Source organism: Gadus morhua, chromosome 3 (genome assembly GCF_902167405.1).
Source record: "Gadus morhua chromosome 3, gadMor3.0, whole genome shotgun sequence".
NCBI classification, from domain to species: Eukaryota; Metazoa; Chordata; class Actinopteri; order Gadiformes; family Gadidae; genus Gadus; species Gadus morhua.
The window spans coordinates 9519635-9547192 of NC_044050.1; the positions used below are offsets into that span (position 1 = coordinate 9519635).

The following is a 27558-nucleotide window of genomic DNA, read 5'->3' on the forward strand; positions in this document are numbered from 1 at the left end:
GTAGGTCAAAGCTCCTTTATTAAAGAAACAAGGCGAATATACAGCCTTTAGATTTTATGCAATTTCCTTCAGGAAAGTGAACAACAAAGTGACGAGTTCATGATATTCCTTTTGAAAATCTTTCCGCCGGGTTGGAAATTTAATCCGACACTTACAGAATGAACCGTAGTAAAAATGAAACAACAGAATCAACTCAAATGATTAAGATACATGATACAGACGGGGAGGGTCTAAAACTGGGACGTGTCGCCTGGTGTTCAGTACTGAGTGTACTCCTTGGTCTCTAGTTTGGCAACGATTCGCTCCAGCTGTCTCTTGGCTTCACATTGGGGGAAGTTACCCATTTCATAGTATTGAGGTGCAATCTTCACCAGCCTGGAATATGAAAGACACGTACATGATAAAGTTAGAAAATAACACGTTTGTTTCTTTACCTCTGAATACCACAGAACAAATGTGTTACCGAGGATTTTACATTGAGATAATCATTAACGTTATTTACACAAAAACAATATTCTATTATTATTTCGAAATATTTTGAATTGTAAGCGATGCAGCGTCTCAACTTAAGGGGTGACGGCCAGTTGAGCAATATGACAGCAGATGCACCACATCCCAGTGCTGGAGATATGACAGCACCCCACTATGGTCCCTACAGAGCGCAGAAGAGACCCACCATTCTGGTTTGATGTCTGTACACGTGCGGATGTAGTTCTTGGTTGTGAGGACGAACTCGTTGTAGAGCACCCACTCGGGCTTGTGGTCCAGGACGGTGGAGGGGTGCAGCTGCACCACCTGGTTGTCCTTCACGGTGAGGTAATGACCCGTGCGCTCTAGATGGGCCACCTGCGGAGGGAGGGGGGGCGAGAGAGACGGAGAGTGCAAGAGAGGCAGAGACAGAAAGGGGGGGGGGGGCAGAGAGACGGAGAGACGGAGAGACCAAGAGAGGCAAATATATGAAGTAAACTAGATCATTGGTATAAATGTAAATTACCAGGAACACACAAAAACAGCGGGAGGCCATAGTTGCATGACGAGAAACAAGTCTCCTGCGTCCGGTCAGTGTGGGGAGGTGCCGTGTGCAGGCCGGTGTCCTGCTCTTAGGGAGCGACCGGTCAGTGTTGGGGGGCTGGTGTGTGCAGGCCTCCGGTCTCACCTGCATGAAGAAGCCGGTGCAGAGAGAGCGGCGGATGTTGATGTAGTAGTCCCGGCTGGTGAACTCGGTGCTGCGCCGCGGGAGGCTGAAGCGGTCCATGATGCGCGACAGCTGCTGCCGCACGTTGTCCGCAGACACCAGCGAGCGGTAGTTGACAAAGTTGTCGTAGCACCACTGGTTGGACTCATGGTCTGGTTGGAGGAGACATGGCTGATCAATACTTGCTTTGCATTATCATGTGCTCTAGGAGCTTGGAGGGGAAGCCAGGACCTTTGGGCTGGGAACGCCCTGCCCACTCCGATGTCCTGCTCCTCCTTTAGAGCGCTTTGGGGGGGATTACGTCTCACTACACAATCTCCTGGCTCTATTAGGGTCATTCACTTCTGACATGTTGACACATTTTAGACATTATTTTAGAATCTGTACTTTTTTGGTGGTTTCTTTGAAATCAATGCATTTTATTTGAACATGCACACATGCACCAAAGGGCCCGTTTTCAAAAGAAAACCTCACTTCTCAACGTTGTTTTCGACGATTAAAAGGGCGAAACAAAATAGAGTTGTTGCCCATTGTACCGCACCACCCCTTGTTGAATTGGAATTAAACCATATAGCGAATCCAACAGCGTGACTCACTCTGCTTGAAGGCGTGGTAGACGTTGAGGAAGGTCAGGTGGTCTCCGTCGATGTGGGCGAAGCGCATCTTGGACTCGTCGGCCGCCTTCTTGGCCTCGGTGGGTCGTACGAAGCACTGCGGGACTAGACAGGGTTGGTGAGGGCCCCAACACAGCCGCCCACAGGCATGAGTCAACGCATCCGCAAACACACACGGAGCAAAGCCAAGGAGCAAAGCCTACGCTGCCGCTGCTGCTGCTGGGGAACAACAGAGTGGGCCCAGTCCTACAGAGCCTCTGGGGGGGGGGGGGGGAATCCAAAGAACTACAAGGGGCGGAGTTAGGCCATGTTTCCTGTTTCAAGATGCTCTATTGAAGGAAACTGGTTTACGCGACTGGATGAAGCATTCAGGAGTATATATTTGCAATGGACGGTCTATTTTAAACAGTTAACGAGTGCTCGCCGAGTTTGTGTTCGACAATCACATCCTTACAGATCCCTTCCTCCAGCCACGCGATTGGTTGAAACAAATATGAAGTGAAAAGTTAAACATACAGTTCCCCCAGATTTGAGCCGGTCTGCCATTACATTTTAATCCTAAATCTGATTTGTGACACTAGAAGGGGTGAGTTCTTGGGGAAATAAAGGGGATCTGGACTCAGATCAAGACTGTTGTGGACAGTCCCCCAACTCTGCAGAGTTTGATGCATTGGCTTCTGTGAAATCCCAAAAATAAGTTTTCAACAGAACTGCAATGTGTCATTATAAGGCTCTGACACCAACACTCAGGAGACGCTGAAACGGAGGACCGTTTAGGTAAACTAAGACAGAGACACACTGGGTAAGGGTGTGTCTATAGAGGAGATTAACAAGAAGATGGTTTCCACTTTGACTGCACCCTCTGAGCCTTCCAAGGTAACTATTAACAAAATAAATAATAATTTAGAAAAGCAATTATTCCACGTTCTGGTCTAATAAAGTGCAGTGTTTAAACTAAAGTGCTTTGGTTTGCTTGTGGCTGTGCTATAACTGATCTACCCTCGCCGACGCTATGGTTGTGGTTCAGTTTGTCGAGTCGTCCCAGCTCTGGGCATTACCTGACAGCATGGCGGTGATGGACAGGATCTCGTTGGAGCAGTTGAACTCGCAGCTGGCGATGACCAGCTTGGCCAGCTGGGGGTCCAGGGGGAACTCCGCCATCATGGAGCCCAGCTCAGTCAGGTCTCCGTCATCGTTGAGCGCCGCCAGGTAGTTGAGAAGCTCCAGGGCCCGCATCAGCGTCTCAGGGGCTGGAGTGGGCGGGGCGATGGGGAGACCGTTCACAAAGAAGTATAGCAGGCCCAAACCCTAATCCTATAAACCAGGCTTCATGGAGCAGCATACCAGGCCTTATGAACCAGGCCTAATGGAGCAGTATACCAGGCCTTGTGAACCAGGCATCACGGAGCAGTATACCAGGCCTTGTGAACCAGGCATCATGGAGCAGTATACCAGGCCTTGTGAACCAGGCATCATGGAGCAGTGAACCAGGCATCATGGAGCAGTGAACCAGGCATCACGGAGCAGTATACCAGGCCTTGTGAACCAGGCATCATGGAGCAGTATACCAGGGCTTATGAATCAGGCTTCATGGAGCAGTATACCAGGCCTTGTGAACCAGGCATCATGGAGCAGTATACCAGGGCTTATGAATCAGGGTTTGTGGAGCAGTATACCAGGGCTTATGAATCAGGCTTCATGGAGCAGTATACCAGGCTTGTACAGCAGCGTAACGGAGGCCTCCCTGGTCCACTCACCTGGCGGGTCCATGAAGTCAAAGTGCACGAGGTCATCGATGCCCAGCTTCTTGAGCTGCAGAACCACAGAGCCCAGGTTGGACCTCAGGATCTCAGGGTACGTGTTGTCCTAGGGAGGTCAAAGGGTCGTGGTTAACACATGTGATGTCCCCCCCAATCAACACAGCTCCTTGCTCGCAGGAGGTCCATGGGACATATCGATTTTAGCAATCTCACCTTAAGAATAATGAAGAGTTTGTGTTCATATTGGTTGTGTAACCATTTACTAGATACCGTCACTACTAGTAATTATGCCAAGATTATATTAAAATGATCCAATATGAGGTTTGGAATGTCAGTGAGAAAGGAGAATTAGTTTTAGTCCGATAGCATTCATAACAATTCCATATACTTCGACATAATGACACTCAGTTATACTGTTAATAATAGCCTTTTGAATTCATAAGATATCGCAACAAACCCGCCATGATTCTAGTGATAACACCCAACACCCTGCCTACCCTGTACCCCTGACCCCTCCTCGACCATCCCGTGCGCCCGTGTGTACCTGCATCTCTGTTTTGTAGGCCTTCTCCGTGTAGAGGCGGAAGCACTTCCCTGGCCGCGTGCGGCCGGCGCGCCCCGCCCGCTGCTGGGCCGAGGCCTTGCTGATGGCCGTGACGAGCAGCGACTCCACCCGGATACGAGGGTTGTACACCTGGACGCGGGGATCAAAACGCCGCCCGTTACAACGAGCTCCTGGTGGTTCTCAAGGGGCCGACGGCACAAAGCCTTCCGTCTCACCCACCTTCTGTTTGGCGAAGCCGGGGTCGATCACAAACACGACACCGTCGATGGTCAGGGAGGTTTCTGCGATGTTGGTCGACACCACAACCTGGGGGGGGTAGAGCGACAGAGGCTTCTCAACTACATGTCTGGGATGTTTGACAAGAAACGTGATGCAGAACAGCATTAAGACCGATTGAGTTTCCTTCATGGAGATCATCTCTGAACACATTTTGCTGACATGGATTTTACACTGCTTTTGTCATACCTTTTATCTTAGGCCTTTGACAAAATAAGTGCTGTATCTATACATCTATATGCAAAGATATTTATCTTTAATGTGCTATATTTTGTATTATGATTGTTCTTACAACCTGTTTCAGCCGACACTCCATTTCACTTCAGAACAACATCTCACAGGGGTTCTCTTGGCCAATAGGATGTCTATGTTGTTTTGGCATGGATTGTGAAGGGTGCTATTTTGGTGTGTTGGGCGGGGCCTCGGGCGCTACCTTTCTCCCTATTCCACCGCCGGGCTTCCTGGGCGGCGGCGGCTCAAAGATCCTCTGCTGCTGCTGCGGGGGCAGGGTGGAGTACAGGGGGATGATCTTGATGTCCCCCACCTCTGGCCCAAGGTCGTCCACCTCGCGCTTGATCCGCTTGCACGCCTCGTCGATCTCCTGGAGTGGGATGGAGAATATCAGTTCAGTGGTACTCAAACCTCTTTGGCCAGCACCATCATTTCAGACAAAGCAGATAATGCCACCGGTTCCCACAATGAGTTCAGGAAAAAAAATATATTACTGCCCTCACATTTAAGGAATGAACGCCCAGCATAAAGTGATGGATTGGAAAAAATAATAATAATCGCTGAATGGGCCGTCTGCGAGGGTTGGAATAACGACATTGTGATTCACAACACATTATAAATGTGTCACCTCGGTGAAAACGTGTGGGAAGTCATTGTACAGCTCGTGTGCAACACATTTCTAGATCATCTGTCCACATGCACTTTATTTTTAGTGTGCGATTGGGGTTTTCCCCCCCTCACTCAAATATATTAACCGATCCCTTCCATGACAGCATAAGGCATCCATCCCATCTCCCTGCAGTACCCCCTGCATCTCCTGAGGGGGGCGCTGCTCCCTCATTGAGAAACAATGGATTAGTGGATTTAAACCGTTTTGGATCTGCTTCTCAGTGAGTTGGTTGCATATATTTGAGCTACTGGTGAGACGACACGAGCACATTTTGGTTACTACTTTCAGATGCATGCATAACTCTTCCTTCGGGGTGTTGCAGAGGTTTATGCGATAATCACACATGGCGGTAAAGCAGGGGTCCTTTGAAAAATGAAAAGGCGTGATCACGGACCTCTTGCCCCGTGAGGAAGAGGAGGCAGTCACCCTCCTCCTCCTCGCACATGTGGATCTGGATGACGGTGCGGATGGCCGCCTCCAGGTAGTCTCGCTCGGGCTCGGGGGTGTAGAAGATCTCCACGGGGTGGGTGCGCCCGGGGATGGTCAGCAGGGGGCAACTGTCGAAGTACACCTGGAACTTCCCGGCGTCCAGCGTGGCGCTCATCACGATGACCTGGTGGGGGAGAAGAGGATGCCGCGTTAGGTTTGCTTTGGGACGTTTAGGCCTGTGGGACCTCCAGTCCGGCGTGCTCTTCTACGTCAGTGTAAGGGTGGAGGCCTGTGTGGCCACAGAGAGACATGACTGCATGTCAACATGGAGCTTTGCAGAGGGGCCGACATGTACAGCTTCGAGTGTTGTTGAATGACGGACACATGATGGACATTGTACAAACAAATTGCAGGGCAATTTCCCAAATGGACTGTACATTTATTGCAAATACAGAATAACACTGCCACCTTGTAAAATTAAGAGGTGACATATATACCACCAGGTGTGAGTGTGATTAGCCGTTTCAAGCAGTTTTGAAGATCAGCCTCTTCGGACAGCAAAAGTGGGCGTGTCCACCTTCATGTGTGCTGGATAGATCAGTCTACCAGCCTACCCAGCGGACTGTAGCAAACGTTGCTCATCTATCCGTCATACATCTAGGTGGACACGCCCACTTTAGATGTCAGAAGAGGCTGATTTTCAAAACGGCTTGCAACGGCTAATCACACTCACACCTGGTGGCATAATATGTCACCTTTAATTTTAAACACAAGGGGGCATTGTTTTTCTGTATTTACAATAAATGTACAGTACATTTGGGAAATTGCCCTGCAATTTGTTTGTTCGACATGTCCATCATGTGTCCAGTATTCAATGAGAAGGCTGTTGCCACCCAACAACATGCCGTCGCTTTAATCCACCGCAGCCTTGGTTTAGAGAACAGCTCATATTAACCAATCAGACGTTAATTTGAAAAGCACAGCACTATAATAAGCGTGAAGTGTGGGAAATAATTGTACATTTATTTTTAAAGAAGTGCACCTTGAGGTCCGAGCGCTGCCGCACCACCTCCTTCAGCACCCCCATCAGGATGTCCGTGGCCAGGGTCCGCTCGTGGGCCTCGTCCAGAATGATCACGCCGTAGCGCTCCAGCAGCGGGTCGTTCATGGCCTCCCTGAGCAGCATACCGTCTGTCATGTACCTGCACAGGGACACAGAACACACACAGTTCAACAGGTGCATATCACTATAACATAACACTTTCATGAGCCACCTTATAGTATGTTTATACATACTATATGTACACTTTGTGAATATCAGGGATGTTCACGATTAGTCGTGATTAGAATGGATCGGCAGACACTGGAGCGCAGCACTCAGCTTGCCCTCTTCTAGACACCCTTAAAATGTCAATGATGTTAAAACGTTGTTAAAAAAATGTCATATGATCATCAACAAAGTAATCGATGCCGTTTTATCATGGCCGTGGCATCATTGGCCATTCTCCCCTAAACACTACGGGAAAATTCCACTCTGCTTCGAACCCAGTCGACATTGTTTCCGTGACGCCAGACTACATTTTCCGAGGTAGTCTGACGACACGACCAACAGGCAACGATGGCGATGTGTGCGTGTTGATGCTGAAGCTCCATCTGAGCAAGGATTTATTTAATGTCCGTGTCCGAGTGAGGGATATGCTTCCCTGACACCGATTGTATAATGCTACGGTGTGTGGTGCATATAGTATACAAGATTGCTTATTATAACGCTCATAACAGACAACGACAGTACAAAAAAGTATCATAAAGTTATCGTCGATCGTAACCATGGGGATACACCCCCCTCTTTCCTAAAGCCGTCAGCCCAAAAGGCTTTTTTCTTTTTTTAAAATCACAGTGTTGAATTCCAGCTGAAACAGTGGTCCCAATGGCCCTTTAACAGACTTTAAAAAAACATTTCCACAAGGATCAACAAAGTAATCTCAAACTTACGCCAGGGCATTTCTATTTGTATTTTGTCATTGAGCTTTTATCCAACCTACAGTGAAAACAGGTGGTCCATTAAGGTAGGTAAGTTAGGGGTCAGGGCATCTTGCTCAAGGGTCCCTACGTAAGGCTGTGGGATTGAACCCAGCACCTTAAGGCTGCAAGCCCAAACCAAGGCTGTCTGCCTTTGAAATTTGAAAACGTGAACGTGATACGTGAAGTTACGTTAAAGCTAGGGGTGTAACGGTACACAAAAGTCACGGTTCGGTACGTACCTCGGTTTTGAAGTCACAGTACGGTACAGTTCATAGTTAAGGGGGAAATTTAAAAAAACTGCTTGTTTGTCAACAACGGAGAATGGCCGTAGATCAGCAGCAATCGAAACACCAATAAACTTGGTTATGGCATTTGCATTTCTGAATTCCCAGACAGGGGTTGTTGAAATAGTGTCGTGAGCTGGGTTTGCACAGCTTGTTTTCTTTTTCACAGCAACGGTAAAATGAAGACCTGGATGGTGCCTTTTCAAATGCGTATGCATGTTAAAGTGCTGTACGTAGACACGGAGAGCCCTCTCCGCAGCCGGAGAGCCTGTCGGAGAACCTCTGCGTAGCTTACGTGCGCATCCCAACATTTTTTAACTATCAGTCGACGTGACATTTGAAAAGCTTTGGAAGTTTATTTACAACACTGCTTACATGGTTTGTAGTCAACATACAAGATCGATCGGGCGGCAAATTGCATTACGTATCCGACATCCCGAGAGCTGCTGAGGGGTCTCCGTAGTTACGGAGTCGGATTACGGAGTCGGAGTAGTATACTTTGGCTAAACGTTCAGGGGGGAACTCCGACTTCAAGTTGTAAATTCTGCATCGCAAAACAAGCCTTCACATTCGCAATATTAACGCAACATTTACGCACTGCGGTCGACCTCTGTAACCACACCGAAGTGCCTGTACCGTGATGATTCGGTACAAATACGTGCATCGTAACACCCCTAGGTAAAGCATGCACACATGTTGCATGTGGTGTCCAAAGTAAACACTATACACAAAACTCACTTCAATATTGTTTTGGCCGAACTGCAGTCCTCAAATCTGATCGAGTAGCCGACCTCCTGTCCCAGCATGATGTCCATCTCGTCAGCCACTCTCTGGGCCACGCTCATAGCAGCCACCCTCCTGGGCTGTGTACAGGCCACCGCACGCTTGGGCCCCGGTATACCTTTCACCAGGTCCACGCACCACTGGGGGATCTGAACAGATGGACGACATTAGGAGGCCACAGAATCTGAATCTTGAACAGTGGCTTCAAATTCGGTTTGATTTCTTCGTTAGTATATTTGAAGCTGAAAAGTGTATTTCTGATATGACATTATACAGGGATAAATCTATTCTTTCTTCTCATTGTCATGAGAATGTACAGCTTATTTTACAGGACTTAACATTTGGTAGGTACTCTGCAAAAAGTGACTCCCCTGGTGGGTCGGGCAATGAAACAGTTAGGGAACCCCTGCTTATGAGCTATGATTTGCCAACTTGACTGTATAGCGTTAGCACACACACACGGAAATAACGTTTTGAAAGTGACGACAAACCTGGGTTGTCTTGCCGGACCCCGTCTCGCCAACAAGCACAAAACTTTGATGACGAGTGATGATGTCGTTGAAGCTTTCCTTATAATCCCACACCGGCAGTTGTAACCTTTTTTTAAGGATCTCATAGTAGCGCGGTGTGTGTGGCAGGTTGGTGAAAGGATTTATTTGCTGGTGCATGGCTAGGCTGGGTTTGATGGGTGCTATAGCTGCTCCGAGAGGGACACAGTTGTAGGAGACACCTGGGGGCTTGACGTCCTTCTCCCGGTCTCTATCCCGGTCCCGGTCTCGGTCCCTAGAGCGATCCTCCCGATCTCTATCCCTGTCTCGCCTGAACACAGAATGAAAAGGTTTAACTTCGTCAGTTTGAAATGTCTTCATTCTGGATAATAAAAACCATCAGATTACAAATAAATGTACAAATACACTACTATGCGAAAAAACTATACGCTTATTAACGTATATTAGCACAGTTCATTGTTGGCGTGCATGACATATGGGGCTATCTTTGAGCTAACGAGAAGCACATGTGCTAGGACGAAGCGTTGTCGTCTGACAGAGGATAGGGCTGTCCTCGCTAGCCGTTAGCATGCTACCACCAATAATAAACAAATACACTTTAGGTGGACCACGACTGGATATAAGATGGTCACTGCAAGTGCATGATTTAAGTGCGACTGTGGGGCATGTTGACTAGAACAAAACAACCGTGTATCAGATGACAAGACTTGGATTAAAAATAGATGAATGGTTTATAAGAAGCTAACGTTGCAGCTACGTAGCGATCAGTAGCCTAGCCCGGCGCTAATGGATTCGATAACGTAGCTGATACTGTTAAATGTTAGAATGAAACTTACCCATCAGATCGCTTCTTACTGGTGGAGTGGTCATCGCCCAGATCTAGACGATGTCTTTTGGACATGTCTTTATGGACAATTGTGCGATATTTCAAAACAAACTGTAGCTAGCATCCAGCAGATAGCATCCAGAGTCACTACCTTTCCCGACAAGCTGCGCTGGATGCGCGCATGCGTGAAGAAAAACAAAACTTCCGGCGAAGCGACCCGCTGTGTGGCGTTGGCTCAAGGCAACAGTGCCGAGTGTGGTTGTTGCAAAGTATATTTTTCTTATCTATGTCGGCAAAGTGTCATCTTTTATTTGACTCGATATTTTGCAGGATACCACAAGAGTTCACTCGACTCAACACATAAGAACTCATCACCCCCCATTCCTCCTCACGCCATCTCCGCTCTGGGCCCCGTTTCCCGAAAGCGTCGTTAGCCTAAGTGGATCGTGAAGTGCGTCGAAAGGGCATCGTAGAGTTTTCACCGCGTTTCCCGAAAGCATCGTGGGGAACGAACGTCTTGAAAACGCTCGTAGCTAACGAGTACTCCAGGGGTGCTCGTAGGTACTCGTAGGACTCTAAGAGAATCGTCAGCTATAGCCTCAGTGGCGACACCATCGGACATTCCGTCTATTGGATGCGTTTTAGTAAAACGCATTGCGCCTTTATGTTCTTAGTTTGGTAATTAATAAAGATTATTAATTAATTTATTAATAAAGATGTTAAAATGGCCAAAATAAAACGGGACAGTCCAGAAAATGTTTGCGCAGGCAGGGCACTCAAAATGTGTGAGAGAAAGTGGGGGGATTTGTGCAGACTGACATAGGCTACTCATAAAACGTAGCATAAAATAATGTACAAAATAAAATACAATTAAAAAAATTAAAAATAAAGAAATAAAATAAATTATAAAAAACAAGCAAAGGAGCAGGCAAAAGGCTGGGATATGGTGGGGATTGGTCACGTTGACGGGAATGTTTAGTGACATGTGGGAGGGTGGAGGGGGTTAAAAAAAAGTCTCAATCACTCTTCGACGCGCATGAAAACCAGCCGCGTAGTTATGAGGGAGGCCGTCCTCACACCGATCTTCCTCGTCGTCATCGTCCTCAGCGTCCTCCGGTTCAAGCAATGCCACCCCAGCCTTAGCTGCAATGTTGTGCAACATAGCCGTCACACATATCACGGCGCATGACTTGGCCGGCGAAAACTGGAGCCCTCCGCCTGACTTGTGAAGGCATCTAAAGCGCAACTTCCACCTCCCGATCGTGCGCTCAACGATGCACCGGGCCAGACGGTGGGCTTCGTTGTATTCCTCATCAATACATACCTTACCCTATTTCCGGAGGGGCTTTTATAGCCAATCAAATTATCAATCAAGGAAACCCTTATGCGGAATCAGATTAAGTCGGCTCTCTTTGCTGCGCAAAGCATGTTTCAGAAATCAGCCCATTAAGATAAATGTAGTTGTCACACAAGCTATTTTTAATTTTTTGTCATATGGAATTATTTCAGGGGGGAAAATGCCGTGAAACGCACAGTGCATTCAGGATTAGGACTGATATATGTCGGTTTAAGCCTAATCAATTGTGTTTTAATGTCTTTAGCATTCATATAATTGCAGTCTATTTTTTTCGTAGGCTACTCTGCTGTTGTCCTTGATGGGGATATATTTTAACCCTTTTTAACACAATTTTCCTGCGACATTCCTGCGTCTCCCCCTCCTACAGAGCCCATTTAAGCACCGTGTCAGTAGACAGTTACAATCCTACGACGTCGTGAGTGCAGCGAATGCGCGTTCACGTTAAGAGGAGTTTCGGGAAACGCTCCAAAGAAATTATCGATGGATCGCAAGATCCATCGGGAGAATGATCGTACGAGCGAAGATCCATCGTTATCGGGAAACGGGGCCCTGGACAGGCCAACCTCCTCCAGCTTCCCAGGACAAGGCTCCGAATTATGGGCGACCGCGCCTTCTGCTCAGCTGCACCCAGTCTGTGGAATGCTCTCCCTGACCATCTAAGGGCCCCACAGACTGTGGATTATTTTAAAAAAGGCCTAAAAACCCATCTTTTTAGAAAAGCCTTTGGCTAAACTGCTATTTATTTAATTATTTATTTATTTTTTTGTTGCATTTTTCTCTTTTCTTTTAATGTGCATTGTAGCACTTTGAGATCATTGAATTGATATAAAGTGCGTTATAAATAAAATGTATTATTATTATTATTATTATTATTATAAGATTCAAATCAACAATCAGATAACAAAGAGCAAGTGTACACAAAAACGTTTTGTTCGTTGCTTACCAATCAGATCACTCGAAATAAATTGAATTTTTCGGCCAATGAGATTGCTCGATATAAATGTTGCTTTTTGACCAATCAGATCATTCGAAATAAAATAATTGCAAAAAATATTTATTATATATATATATATATATATATATATATATATATATATATATATATATATATATATATATATATATATATATATATATATATTATACATTATATATAATATATATAATTATATCATATATAATTATATAAAATGATATATTGTCTATAATTCAAACCCTGTTTGACCACCCTTAATGATTTAAAATAACTTGTTTCATTTTTGTGTGTACAAAACCCTTTTCCCGTTCCAATCCTGGCATCAATCCCCAATGTAAAACTTGTCAGTGTAATCAGTTGACCTGACCGAATGCTGGTCAACACCTTGAGCATTACAAATCCTGTTTCTTTCTTCTTCTTTGCTAATCCTTGATATTCTCTCCTGGCCCTCCAAGATAGTGATTCAAGCCTTGTTTTATGAACACTGTTAATAGGTTGATGTTGAAGGCCTTTAAATACCCATCCAAGAATGGGATTGGATAATAAGTAATACATGTAATTGTTTACAGCCTGACCAGTATTGAGACCATGTAACTGCATATGTACCCAATAAATATTTATTCCTAATATTGATACGGGCTTTCAGTAATGTTTTTTTGCAAACGACTTTAAAAGAACACATCATTACGTGTTTGGAATGATCCAATATATTTTTTGAACAATCAGATAGCTCGAAGAAGATTTTTTTTTTTAAATATGAATTTGAATTATCTATATTATATGTTATCTATATATTGTATATTATAGATAATTATATAATAAACAATTATGTATATAATTATATACAATTATATATTATGTATAATTCAAACCCTGTTTGAATGATCTCCCTTAATGAATTGCCAAACGTTCTTTGGCAATGACTATAAAATAACACATCATGACATGTTAAGTATGATAAAAACCTGACCGCGGTCAGTATAGTGCCATATGAGATTGAGTCTGTTCTAACCAGACTCACTGCAGAACCTTCATCAGAGGACAAAGGGTCTCCTGTGTTTTCATTGGGTTAGCCTATGTATAACTATAACAATATTAGACACTTTGAAAGGCCTCATAAAATCATCAAATCTGTGGTTCAGGCAAAAGATCAACCCCAACCGGGATTAAAAAGTTTGATTGGCTTACTTTAAATATGCAATCCATTAAATTGGTTTTGTTTATAAACCTTTGTTCATACCTTGATTATAAACTACTGAATGTCAGGTTATTTCCCTCTCCATGTGAGTCAATATTGGCAAACCAATATATCTGGCAGGGCATCATGACATGACAGATCAATTTTCTTTAATAACGGTACTAAAGCTACAACAACAGATGGGAAACTGTTGAAATAGATAAAATAAAAATAAAATAATCCACAATATATAACTTTATTTTGTTCATGCCAAAGGTTATTCTGTGATGTAGTAAAACACTACATTCCTGGTCTAGTCTCGTCTATCAAGCTGCCTGGTGCTATTCTTCTCAAAATGCCTCCAGGAACTGGAGAACATAAATAATGTAAATCTTTGCTTCTAAATTCATGTGCATGTATTTACTTATGTGTCTGGTTACGTGCACATATTTTGTGCATGCACGTATGATGCATATTCTTGAAGTTGATCACATTTTACGGTTGTAGGAAGCTTTAAAAGTTGAGCAAACTATTAGTGAGACATTTCATATGAGCAACCAGCTATTCTTTACTATTCTTACCATTTTGATGTAAAATAGATCTTTATATTCACAGTTTATACATTGCTTGTCTCTTCAGTCAATTTTTTAACAAATGTGCAAATCCTGTGTGATTAGCTGTCTATCTTGTTTGAAGTATCGATATATTAAAAAGCACATGCAGTATTGCTTAGAATTCATCATATTTTTGCTGATTCGTTTTCAGGAAGATATCAGGAAACCAACACATTTTAAAGTTTAAGACTTTTATTTTGAACATTAAGAAAGTATTGCTAAAGCAGAGCTGGTCTCTAATAATTATAAACCTTCTAAGGGTAGGCCTTAAATTGTCCCACACATCCCCCTTTTGGGACTTACTTAGTCACATAAATGGGCAAAAGCTTAAATTGCTCTTGATAACATCATCAAGGTATTTTTTCCCGGACTGCTTGATAAATGATCGGTAATCACACTTGCTTATCAGAAAAACATGCTATTTGTCTGAAATCTTTTATCACAGGGATTTCAACCTTTCGATCTCTCTCTCCAGAGAAGAAGCAACGTCGTATGAATAGAGCGCTCTGCCTGCCTGGAGCGTCCAGGAAATGGTTGGGCTAGCCACAGGAGGGGTGATGGCGAGTTGGCAGATCCCCTCTACCCAGAATGATTCCCATTCCTTTTTCCCTGTCGTGTTACGGTTACTGTTCTCATTGACCCTTTGACTGCACCATAGACCTTTTACCGGGAACCACATCCCTCCAGGGAAGATTATTCTCCCTATCTCACCAGAGACCATAACTATGTCCGCCTATATTGAGAATGTCCAGTTTAGTGGCGTTGTCATGCCAAATTTGTACCGGCTGCCAAATTTGTACCGGCGCGTCATCCATACGTAATCCATTCCAAACCTGCCTGGCAACAGATGATCGCGTCAGAGCCTGAGTCGCGTCACAGTGCTTAAATTTGCATACGTGATCTGATTGGATGACGGATCCGTCGCTGCCGAAAAAGTTGCAATTTTTTCAACTTTTTGACGGAGCCGAAGGCTCCAACGGAACGGACGGATCCACAATGCATTGCGCGTCCGTCCCCATTCAAAGTCAATGGGGATCAGTCAACGGACGGAGGTAGTGGGCACGAGGCGAGGACGGACGCGCAATGCATTGTGGATCCGTCCGTTCCGTTGGAGCCTTCGGCTCCGTCAAAAAGTTGAAAAAATTTCAACTTTTTCGGCAGCGACGGATCCGTCATCCAATCAGATCACGTATGCAAATTTAAGCACTGTGATGCGACTCGGGCTCTGACGATACTGGAAAGCGGGAAAGCGGGTCATCTTGCAATGACAACGCAACAAGCAGGAAGAAGCGGGAAGAACCCGGCTTTGTTGTTGTTAGCGGGAAGCGATTTGATTGGCTGACGGATGCCTCTGCGCCCACTACCTCCGTCCGTTGACTGATCCCCATTGACTTTGAATGGGGACGGACGCGCAATGCATTGTGGATCCGTCCGTTCCGTTGGAGCCTTCGGCTCCATCAAAAAGTTGAAAAATTTTCAACTTTTCCAGCAGCGACGGATCCGTCATCCAATCAGATCGCGTATGCAAATTTAAGCATTGTGACGCGACTCGGGCTCTGACGATACTGGAAAGCGGGAAAGCGGGTCATCTTGCATCGCAACAAGCAGGAAGAAGCGGGAAGAACCCGGCGAAGTGATTTGATTGGCTGACGGATGCCTCTGCAAAGACTACTCCCCCATCTTCTTCCCGCTTCTTCCTGCTTGTTGCGAGGCAAGATTACCCGCTTTCCCGCTTTCCAGTATCGTCAGAGCCCGAGTCGCGTCACAGTGCTTAAATTTGCATACGCGATCTGATTGGATGACGGATCCGTCGCTGCCGAAAAAGTTGAACATTTTTCAACTTTTTGACGGTGGCGAACGCTCCAAGTCAACTGACGGATCCACAATGCATTGCGCGACCGTCCCCATTCAAAGTCAATGGGCAACGGACAACTGACGGAGGTAGTGGGCACGGGGCGTAATGCCTCGTTCACACTACAAGCGTCCGTCGACGGATGGGGGCTTTTTGATGTATCCATGTGTTTTCCTGGGTTGTATTACAAAGGTGATTTGATTGGACAGTGTACTTGCGTATATTTGCGTTATATTTGCGTATGACGCAATCTGAATGGCCGACGGCCAAAGGTCATTTCTATTTTCTCGTGGAAAGTCTGTTTTTGTTATACGCGATTCAACAGTATAAATCCTGAGGGGTTTACCAGCGAAAGGTCAACATGCCTGTTAACACTTCTCTTAACCGACCAAAAAAGTACCAACACATTCTTTACTCAAATACAGGAACATTATAATTTTGTATGGCTGATATAAATTCCCCTCTGGTTGTGTATTAGCATTTATACAGGCTCATGTGCGAAACAAATGCATTATACCTGACCAATCACATTACATTTAAGCTTAATTTGTATCATTTATCAACAGTTATCTTTGTATTATTCTTATATTTTTCATATGAGTGTTGCAGTTCATCATCATGACTGAGAAATGTTAGCATAAGATGACTAAAATGCAAATTAAACAATTTAGCCATAATATGATTAGTTGACTCAGTATAGAAATAGAAATCAATTATATTAAAGTCTATCTCGTCTTTTTACCCTGATTTATCATCTGAAGTCCGATTTCAGTCCCCTCTGGTGTAGTCCAGCCCTCTGACTGTAGGGCCTACCTCCCTTAACCCAGTAGTTCTAACAGACACAAGAAGAGAGGCTTGCACACAAAGACTCACATGCCTTTTTCATCTTCTATTTTCTTTATTTTCCCAACCCACAGTATCTTCATTGTAGATAACAAGAATAAAAAAAATGGATCTTTGTTAATTTAATACTGAATGTTCATACTAATTTATTCTATTTTTCAGGTATTGGTCTCTCGATTAGTATATCTCTAAAGGATATTATATTTTTGTCTATTACTCTCGTAATCCCTGTGTTGTTTATATTATGACTTTACTAACATTACAAACCATTTTAATGATTTGTACACCAGATGAGACCAAGTTCCAAATGAAAATGACAATAACAAGGTGGATGAGGTGTAGATCAAACCTTGCACACACACACACACACTCACACAGACACACACACACACACACACACACACACACACACACACACACACACACACACACACACACACACACACACACACACACACACACACACACACACAAAGATAAAGATAAAGACCTGTAAATTGAATAAGATAAGGTGCCCAATTGCATAAAAAAAGCATATTATATATGTTTATCATTATAAAACATTCCGAAGGGGTCGGCACAACCCCCCTTCAGAAGTCCTGGCAACGCACCGAATGTCCTCAAACCTAGGAACGCCCCTGGCCACGCCCACCGACTGGATTGAACAAGAAGGATCGATAGACCCGTGACGGACAGTCCAACCTCAGACCCACAACGGGCACACTCCGATCGACTTTTTTTTTGCACGCTCTTTAATCATGTATCAAAACAGGTAGGTCTACCTCGACTAAATCGCCCTTTGCCAATCGCATTATTTGATGACTTTTTCAAAAGAAAGCCACTAACCTATCCACATATCTTCTTATGAAATGTTAATAGTTGTGTAATGTTGGATTATAGGCTGGGCAGTGTGCTACAGTTTATTAAGTGGCTTTTCTTCCAGAACATGGTGGCCTAGTTAACTATTTATTCATACAAAGTAAGAGCTAAACCGATTACTTCATTTTATTTTATTTTATCCAAAATGCGTCCATATGGCAACAACATAAAAAGGCGAAGACGAACGAACGAGTTCTTACATGTTATTTAAATCTTCTTTCAGGATGCGAGCATATTATTTTGTTTCATTTCGTTGTTGTGGTCTGTCCTTATCGGTTGAGGGGGAAGGGGGGTGGGAAGGGAAGCAATTGTTGGGGGAGGGAAGCAATTGTTGACCGGGGGGAGAGAGCAATTGTTGAGAGGGGGGGGGGGGGGGGGGGGGGGGCTCCTACCACTAGGTGATAGTAAAAAAATTTACACACATTATTATTTTATTTTTTTTATTCCCATGGGCCCTCCTCTGCCTTGGGCCCCCCCACAACTGTGTAACTCATTCCCGCAGACCGGAAGCCCTGGTATTTAGTGGTGAACCAGGCATCGCTGCATACGTTATAACCCTGTTGTGAAAACCTCGAAAGGAGGTTGGCAAGTAGAGGACTGATAGTGGTTTGTTTGTATTCCAGGTCAAAGTGGCCTGCTCTGTGCATCAGCCTGTTGGTCTTCTTGGCAGAAGCCAGGGGTCAGGATTGCGAGGATGCCGTTGTCCCGCCAGAGGTGGTCCAATTCAACAACACCCTGTACGCAGCGTGCAGAATGAAGCCGAGCAGCGGGCTCGCCGCTGACCTCGAGCGGCTCTACGGTCACGTGCTCTTTAAGCAGGAGTATCCGGACGGGACCTTGAACGTTCACTTTATCATTGGCGGCTTTCCGATGGGTCCCTCGAACCTCAGAGCCATACACGTCCATCAGTTTGGAGACATCAGCGGGGGATGCACCTCCACCGGTCCCCACTACAACCCGGACGCGGTGTCCCACCCCGGCCACCCAGGGGACTTCGGTAACTTTGCTGTCAAGGACGGAAAGATCATGGAATTGAAGGAATACGCCAAGGCCACCCTGTTCGGACCTCAGTCGGTCCTCGGCAGGGGCGTGGTGCTGCACCTGAAGGCGGACGACATGGGCAACGGCGGCAACGCAGAGAGTCTTCTCAACGGGAACGCCGGTACCAGGCTGGCCTGCTGCGTGATAGGGCTCTCTTCAGATGCCCTCTGGAACAAGTACCTTTGATTGTGTCATTTGATGAACCATTGATGACATGATTGGTTAACTTACACCATTGATTAGATAATTTGGCGCACTGATTACATAAAGATATACCATTAGTTACATCGTTTGACGAACCGATGGCATATTTAAATGTACCATGGATGACATGTTTGATGACCCGCTAAAAACATAATTTGGGCTAACATTGTTGACAGCATTTGCTGAACCATTGATTGCTTAATTTGATGTAAAATTCATAATTTGATGTACCAATGCTGACATCTGAATACAGACCATACACGACCCAGTTCTCAAGGTATTTTATTAACATAATAAAGTGCATTATGTGGCCTGGACTACATGTATATTCAACATTTTAAATGACTAAATGATAAATATATTAATATATCGTCCATTTGGTGGTTTATTTACAGATATTCACACACTGTGTAATATAGTTTGGTCTGCATTTGAGTTTGCTGCTGATTGAAAGTGAAAACACATTTTTGACACAACACACACATTCTGCCGACGGGACACATTCTCCGTTTGGGTGGAAAAAAGGTATACAAATATCCACGTCAATATGTACGCATGAACATCTGACCATGACTCCAGAACCGTGGGGGCCTTACTTTATGGGGCCTTTCTTCATTCATATTTATCTCCTGAGCCTCCTCCCCCAGGCTCCAGGTAACACTCCGTCTAGGACTAGACGGCATAGGACTGTTCCTCCTCCTTCCGGGGGGAACCAGGGTTCTCGGGCAGTTCCTCCGAAGACCCGGAACCTGGCTCCTGTACGATGGGCGAGTCGTTTCCATGGTGACCCGGTGAGGCCACAGACTCTGTGGGGTCACATGACAGCTGCTGGTAGTTGGCGTTGTTGCCGTGGTCTCGGTGGTTCGGACCCTCGTCGGGGTCGGGGGTTTCGGCCGGGCCGGCCGGGCGCTCTGTCACGGGCCCGGGGATCTCCGTGGAGTCGGGTGATGGCGACGGTGGGGCTCTTTGCGATTGGTCAGGATCGCTCCAGCCGGATGTCGATTGGTCCTCGTGGATGGTGGTGTTCTGCTGCGTCAGGGCTGACTTGCCCTCACCTGGGAATGTAAAACGACACTTTGACCTTTTTATTTTTTTTCAGGCAGGCTGACAAAAGCCCCATTATCAGGCAGTGACTGCTGCGCCATCCAGCCAGGTAGAAAAAGGTCTCAGATATCGACATGCTATCAAATAGCGCTGATCGTTGTAAGGCCCATCAATCACACAGACTTAATGTGCTAACAATGCAAACTCAGTTTACAGAGGCCTGTGCTCTTTAGAACCAATTAGAAATATCTCTATAGATTGAACCGCTAAATTGATTCTAGTTCCTAGTTCGGGATTAGGCTCTATAGCCTCATCCTCTGTATCAAAGAAAGCCCACACTACACCACATACCACACTCGTTTCCTCTCTAGAATTCAAGTGCTGCCCAGTGAACTCACAAAGCTCAGCCAAACACAAACACTGTGTCTGAGTGAACCATTAGTGAAACAGACAATCTGACTTAATACAAGGTAATACTGTCTTCAGGTTCCGTTGGGCACCCTGGGCCACACAGCCTCGCCTATCCATACGACAGAGAAACCCAGCACGTCAAAGCCATCTGCTGCTGCTTAGATCCGCCATTGGAGTTGGTTGCAGCACAGCCCATGTGACCTAGAGGGAGCCAATCAGCGAATTTCAGAATGCTTACCGTCCGGGCTGTGTTGGGGGGGCAGGGCTACTGTCTGTGGGGGGGCGTCTGGAGTGGTGCTCCCTCTTCCCTCTGTACCAAGAACAGCCAACAAAACGTACTTCACTAAAACACTGCAGTACCGCCAATGCCACGCAAGAATGGGCGCCATGAGGATGATGAGAATTACATAACAATTGAATTCAGTTTAAGATTGCAGATTTGAGTCTTTTCAGCAGATATTGGAGACATTTTTGAGATGGAGAAAAAAAGTTAACAGAGAGAGTTAAAGGTTGGATCAACTACAATAGACGTACTTCCGCATAATCCCAGGGAAACATTATAGGTCAGGCCTCCAAGCAGCAGGAAGAGGGAGGAAAAAGAGAAGACGAAAGGAAGAACAGATTCAATTTCTCTCAGATTATCGAGCCATCGGAAAGATCGGCAGTTGCGATTGAAAATTAGAGACAGCCATGCAACGTGTCGCAAGGATGATTGATATGTGAGTGTGCGTGTGCTTTTAACACTAGATATTCTCTCTAGGAAGCCCAAGAATGAGTTATCCCCAAGATGGGTGAAATTAACCAACTAACTAGTTACTACTTCACTCAACTAAACCGATTTAAAAGACAGTCCAAACTGTGTTTATGACGCAATGGAAGAAGATATAAGCTGTTACTTTCTGTAGAGGCTAACAGAATCTACTTTGGGTTTTCTATGTGAGTGGACGCCTGCCATTCTCTTTGAGCCACCTGGATAAAGTACAAGGTTTGCTGTGCTCTTCATGGCTTGGTCAGGGTGTCAGTGTGTCTACCTGGCAGGCTCCACAGTCCAGACACTTCCAGGGTTTTTAACTTCTTCTCCAGCGCTGCCACGCGGTTTCCTAGGATTCTGAACACGTGGGTGGGAAAGGACTTCGTAAAACACAAAAGGACCCTTGCTTTGCTCTCGAGGGTGATTTCACATCAAGAAATAATAAACACTTACAAACACTAAATGTGAAGACACATCTTTGGAGTGTGTGTGTGGATGATGGCTGGTTGAGGCAGCCTCACCTGGCCCGAGTCAGACTGATTGGACTTGGCGATGGGTGAGGCTTCCACATGTTGCACTTTAAGAAATCAACGTGGTTCAACAGAATAACCAGCCATCACTGCACACACTCTCATCTCTGACATGGCAGCACGTTACACCTCCTGCTCTGCATCCCTGCACTCAACCACTATACTGACCCTAACCTCATAAACCGCTTCCAACCCCAATCCCCACCCCGCAGCCTTGGTCTGGAGGAAGCCAATAAAAGCCACCTAGGTGGAGCGCGGCGTGTATCAACCGACATTGTTACATCTTTTTCTCTTTCCTCTGTTCTTGCCTGCTTAAACACTTGTTATGGCTGTTAGGTAATGTTTTATATTTGAACTTTAACTACTAACTAATAGGATGGTGGTGCGGTGCTGTACTTGTTGGTCTGCCGCTGGTGCTGGATCACCATGTTCTTCTCGTGGATGGTCTCCAGCAGGGCCGTGGCCAGAGACTTGAGGTCCGAGATGGACTGGTGAGTCAGCGGGAGACTGCAGCCGTTCTCCTCAGACAGCAACAGCTCCTGGACTGTACACACAGCAACCAACCAACGCGTTAACCCACAAATCACAATTAACAGAAGGGGAATCCTTTGTAGAAATATGTAGAGGGAAGGACAATGTAGCAGCTAGGGTGTTGGCTAGACTTCCAGCCAAAAGGCCCTGGGTTTGATTACCCAATGTCCACGGTCTATGCAGTTCTTATGATGCCTACACTATGCATTGTCGGCATCGTTGTGCAAGATGCCTAACCCCTATATGCATCTAAAAAAGTATGTTACTTTGGATAAAAGCATCTTCTTTTAAAGATACAAACAAATATATAATACAATACATATCTGGATAACCTCAATTGGCAGAATTGTAAATCCAATTTAACAAAACAAGGTTCATTGCTTTGGATAAAGTAAGGTATTTAGACCAAAACCCATATTTTCTTCATAAGAATTTGAACCCTTGCATGAAACGCATATTTTCTATTAAGCTGTTCATCAACCAGAGTACAAAGATGTGAACTTTGTTAGCTTCACCTTGTTTGGCAGACAGCACGCCCGTGAGTGCCGTGCTGTTGGGTTTACCGCTAAACTTGCAGTTCTTTCGGCTCTCCAGCGCGTTCTGAAATGGAGGGATTGTTTATTGATGAGTGCCTTTTCTGTTTGCGTTTCATTTCATATGCCATTCATCAAACCTGTCAGCTGATATCTACGCACCTTGTACTTCATTAAATTAGACTTGAGGATGTTGACCTCCTCTTGGAGATGGCCGAAGCGTTCATGTAAATACCTGGGAGACAGCAGTAGGTTACATTGTTAGTTGGTTGGCCAACGGGATAGGCATCTTGCTCAAGAATGCTTCTCAATGTAGCTTTCACCTGAATACACAGTACTTACTCTATCACTTAACCCTCTAAAACGAGTCGTGGACTCGTTTTAGAGGGTTAAGTCGATTTCAGATTCGTTTTTTTCGGTGGGTGGAATTTGTGGCTATCCTACAAGGTCCTGATCCCAATAAAATCTTTTTCCAAAAAAATACTAAATGCTATTTAGCATTGGGGGGGGGGGGGTCTTTAGAAAAAGAAAAAAATGTCCGCGCCTGAGGAAAGTTAAGATATCAAATCAGTTTTTCTGAAATAGATTGCCTATCGATGTTAAAAGATTAACAAAAGAACGCACAGAAGCCTTTATCTCAGATAAAAAGATGTCTTTGCTTTACATCTAACCAGTTTCGGCGAGAGCAAAGAGAGCGGCACCGTGGCTCTGATTGGCTGGAGTATTTTGAACAACACAAGGCGGAGGCCATATTTGGATATCAAAGCAGCCCAGCTGGTACCAGACTGATGTGCAAATGTGCTCATCAGTCAGGTAGGAGATTTTTGCCCTTCAAAGGAGACCCCCCGACCCACCGGTTCTCCATGCAGAGGGCGTCCACGTCCAGCAGGCGGATGTGGTCGTTGCCCAGGATCTGGTTCATCTCCAGGTTGAGGCGGTGGGCCTTCTCCTGGAACACGCTGCGCTCAGAGCTGATGTCCTGCAGTTCGTCCGTCAGAGACCTCACGCTGTGCTCCAGCAGCTCATTCTGCCACACACACACACACACACACACACACACATACACACACGTATATATGCACACGAACACATACAAATGTATTGTTTAAATGCGGTAAGCACCTTAGGTTTGTCCCCGAGGATAAAAGGTGCTATATAAATAACATTTATTATTACTATTATTATTATGAATATGTAAGAGTTCTCTAACTTATGTAACTAAAGGATCTGAATTGGAAACTTTGGAGACAGCAGGAGTAAATTTCTGCAATATATTACACTAAATTTATTCAGTATTCCCATTTATAATCAATACATTTTGCTATCAACCATTAGGTTAATGGTTATTAATAATGTATTAAATATACACCCAGTAATAACCAGGAACAGTTATCAATGACATTACAAATGCAGTCTCGGGTATTTTCATAAATAAAGACCTTACAATAACGACAAGATGAGTGACGGACCGACCTACAAAGTCGACGAGTACCAGAGTTTAGAGCCTCATCCCAGGTCTTGTGTCCCCTGTCTCCTACCTGCTCTCTGGCTCGCTCCAGCTGCTTGACCAGGTCCTCCCTTTCGTGGGCGGGGAAGTGTCTGGCCCCCACCTCCTCGTCCCCCAGCCTCTGTCTGGTGATGGTCATCCGAAGGAGCTGCACAGAGACACCCACGTGCTGAGTTACCTCTTTCAGTTCACAATGACAACTTCGGCCTAAAGTGATGGACCACGGTGGAGCGCAAATATATAAAAAGAAAGCAAGAATTTATGTCTTTAAAGTTTTGGTTATTTTCAAGAAACATGTTCTTTAAATATGAGCTATGAGCTGAATGTATAGTTGTTATAATTATTTCTTGTTATTCAGCATAACACTGCCGATCCGTTTCTGAAGTGGCCAGAATCAGTTCTTGACTTTCTGATTTCAACAGACCATCTGTCGAATATTATTAACATTTATAGAGTCTTTCTTTATTCTTTGTTACACCTTACTTCCCTTACTAGGTAGAAACTATCCCTAAAACAGCAAAATGCAATTACTTTCCCTGTCCATTTAGGAAAACCAACACAAAACCCAGAATGACAGCAGGTCCATTGGTAAAACATACAACCAGTGTGTTGTGAGTACTACACCATAAGGAACCCACCATCAAGGAAGCCCCCGTTATTGGAAAGTAATGAAAGTCGGGTTTGGTGATGTGACCAAGTTTGCCTACCAATAGTTTGCTTATACCAAGATGCACAGAGTGATTTACTCCACTAATACCACAGTTACCAACAATGATTTGATATATTGATCCCATGTATATTTCCATTGTTTTTTATCTACACATAAACGATCCACAACGCTTGAGTGAATTGTTTTTGCGTTGTCAAGGAAACATCTGGTAAATAGTTTTGTTTTATGTTTGAGTTGTAGTGCATTGATTGTTTGTTGAATGTTATTGAAAAATGAATGCCCACCCTTGGCTATTGACCAATCAGGACCGAGTACTGAACAATGCAGCGGTAGAAGCAAGAGCAGAGGCATACCTTGTTGTCCCCTTTGGCCTCCGCTAAACGCTGCGTCACTTCCTTCACTTCCTCCGACAGCTGCTTGTTTCTTTCTCTGGAGTCCTTCAGCAGTTGGGACATGTTGACCTGGAGTGGGTTAGAAAGAAAACAAACACAGTCAGCCTGTCAGAACAGTTTGAAGCTGGGTCACAGCGTCAACGTTTATCTCTTCTGCACTAATCAAACAGAGAACTATAAATACCTGATTCCTTTTTTCTGGAGGCAAATCGCCATCCTATTCAAACAGAAAAATATACAGAAAAACCGGCTGTTAAAAGTTCAAAACATGATCTTTAATTATCCCTATATAGGTTCATATTGACTACTCGTTTCAGATTCTTTGATCGAAAGTATCCTACAATAACACTTTGAAAGGCCACTGGTCTGGGGGATAAAATTATCGCTCCTTGGTTCTCTAAAACACCTGTTTCCAGTGTAATTTGTTAAAATCCCTTTGGTTGGACAACTCAGCCTCAGAGCATTTAACCTGAACAAACGTACAACAGCACCTTAGAGATGAGAGATTTTGTCACGTTTTTCCCAAACTCTGTCCTGACCGCCACAATTATCTCCATCAAACAATATGCTATATCGCTTGTTTTCACATCTGTGGCAGGCAAGCTCACGCTAAATGCTCTTCGGCAGAATCTGTACAAAATAGTATTTTTTACAAATTATATTAGTAATGGATGTTTAACTGCAGCCAGAAGAAACATGGAGGGATTTGATCACCCTACCGGTATGGTCCTTTAAAGAACAGGTAAGGGCTAGGGCAGCATGCTCAAGGGTTACTACAGCTGGACTATGAACAATGGGGTTCAAACCCACAACCTCTTGGATGGGAATCAACCAATGACAGGCTGATCTGCTACCATCACTATAAAAGCAAAAGCACCAGTCACAAAACTGGAATATATAATGTGCTTACAATAAGTTCTCTGTACTTCTTCTTGAGCCCCTGGTGCCGCTCTCTGAGCTGATTGGCCATCAGCTTGTACTGGTCCCTCTCCTGCTGGCACGTGTCCAGCTCCTTGGACAGGATCAGCAGAGCCTCCTTCTTGCTCTCCAACTTGCGCTTGCAGACCACAAACTGTATTTTAAAACAGTGATGATGGGTGATGATGATGATGATGATGATGATGATGATGATGATGATGATGATGGTATAGAAGGTGCATCATGGCATTAAAGCAGGGAAACGACGCTTCATAGTGTCTGAAGTATTTAGTTGTCTAAATGTCTAAAAGCGTGCATTCCGACATGTGTCCCTTTATTGACTTTAGCAGGTCGCTTATTGTAGGCCATCAAGGCCACACTGTGTACCAAACTAATAGGTACACACAGCACCGTTGACCGTTGGAAGGGCACGGATTAAGGCTGGTAGCGAAAAAAAGGTGCGAGCACGCAAATAGATCTCAATAAAAATACGTTTCCTCAGCATTGACAGCTCATTTGTTCCACGAAAAGAAAGTAAATAATCCAAACGTTAACATTGTAAGATAATTAACATAGCATGTGTCCTCGTAGTATCATTTTAGAAACAAATACTCGCCTATACTGCAGTCGACAGGGGGGATCACTTGTAGAATCTCAAATGGACAGTATTGATCAGCACTGACGCGGTGGTGAAATGCTCATAATAACATGACAGCTGCTGGCTGCAGCATCTTTACAGTCGTCGTAGCTCACCTCGTTCACCATCCCCTGCCAGTCACTCTCGCTTCGTCTGCTTGCATCCACCATTTTTCGTTAACCCTACGATGGTCTAAACTTAAAGCAGCGTCACCACCATTCCAGAAAACGACATTACAGATCACTGTTACCAGCTTAAAGCATTTATCGCTCGGGACGTCAGGATCTCCAGCGGTCTACCTCACTTCCGCCCCTGCCATCGTTACGTCACGTCGCGAATTCTGAATTAAAACGTGTAAAGAAACACTGTGAACAGATATATATAGGCCTATACATATATATATATACATATATGTATATATATATATATATTATTTTTTTTAGGCACTCTATATATATATATACATATATATGTATTATAAGTTAAAGACGTCTCAACATAGATTTTTATTTTTTGGGAGAAACTAC

The 27558-nt window shown here is 44.7% G+C and overlaps 3 protein-coding genes across 6 annotated transcripts; 1 reads left to right on the forward strand and 2 right to left on the reverse strand.

Moving 5' to 3' along the window:
- On the reverse strand, positions 1–10572 carry LOC115540171 (pre-mRNA-splicing factor ATP-dependent RNA helicase DHX15). Its single transcript, XM_030351246.1, has 14 exons — positions 10175–10572; positions 9321–9648; positions 8785–8978; positions 6783–6942; positions 5706–5924; positions 4844–5011; positions 4354–4440; positions 4114–4263; positions 3567–3675; positions 2868–3059; positions 1792–1914; positions 1157–1347; positions 677–846; positions 1–375 (listed from the first exon to the last, which is right to left on the reverse strand). Exons 1-14 carry the CDS (start codon positions 10237–10239, stop codon positions 258–260), a joined length of 2274 nt encoding a protein of 757 aa, XP_030207106.1. The 5' UTR covers positions 10240–10572; the 3' UTR covers positions 1–257.
- A 7062-nt stretch (positions 10573–17634) lies between these two features.
- sod3a (superoxide dismutase 3, extracellular a) lies at positions 17635–19477 on the forward strand. Its single transcript, XM_030352197.1, has 2 exons — positions 17635–17755; positions 18486–19477. The coding sequence occupies exons 1-2, from the start codon at positions 17742–17744 to the stop codon at positions 19087–19089; spliced, it is 618 nt and encodes a 205-aa protein (XP_030208057.1). The 5' UTR covers positions 17635–17741; the 3' UTR covers positions 19090–19477.
- LOC115540695 (coiled-coil domain-containing protein 149-B) lies at positions 19374–27339 on the reverse strand. Of its 4 annotated transcripts, none has more exons than XM_030352194.1 (13): positions 27148–27339; positions 26387–26533; positions 25661–25693; positions 25438–25545; positions 24446–24562; positions 23762–23934; positions 23070–23142; positions 22890–22974; positions 22240–22387; positions 21594–21670; positions 21097–21132; positions 20801–20872; positions 19374–20162 (listed from the first exon to the last, which is right to left on the reverse strand). In XM_030352194.1, the coding sequence occupies exons 1-13, from the start codon at positions 27199–27201 to the stop codon at positions 19780–19782; spliced, it is 1506 nt and encodes a 501-aa protein (XP_030208054.1). In that variant the 5' UTR covers positions 27202–27339; the 3' UTR covers positions 19374–19779. The 4 variants fall into 4 exon arrangements, with proteins under 4 accessions (XP_030208054.1, XP_030208053.1, XP_030208056.1 ...); XM_030352193.1 differs by having other exon boundaries at positions 26387–26548; XM_030352196.1 differs by having other exon boundaries at positions 26387–26548; positions 27011–27277.
- Positions 27340–27558: the final 219 nt, after the last annotated feature.

Excerpts from the sequence above, each read along its gene's own strand:
- LOC115540171 (XM_030351246.1), bottom strand. The coding sequence starts at position 10,239 with ATGTCCAAAAGACATCGTCTAGATCTGGGCGATGACCACTCCACCAGT. Across the intron at positions 8,979-9,320 it reads GGTCCGGCAAGACAACCCAG|ATCCCCCAGTGGTGCGTGGA; the intron begins GTTTGTCGTCAC and ends CCATCTGTTCAG. Across the intron at positions 3,060-3,566 it reads TGACTTCATGGACCCGCCAG|CCCCTGAGACGCTGATGCGG; the intron begins GTGAGTGGACCA and ends CGCCCACTCCAG.
- LOC115540695 (XM_030352193.1), bottom strand. The coding sequence starts at position 27,201 with ATGGTGGATGCAAGCAGACGAAGCGAGAGTGACTGGCAGGGGATGGTG. Across the intron at positions 24,563-25,437 it reads AGGCCAAAGGGGACAACAAG|CTCCTTCGGATGACCATCAC; the intron begins GTATGCCTCTGC and ends GTCTCTGTGCAG. Across the intron at positions 20,873-21,096 it reads TTCCCTGGGATTATGCGGAA|AGGGAAGAGGGAGCACCACT; the intron begins GTACGTCTATTG and ends TTCTTGGTACAG.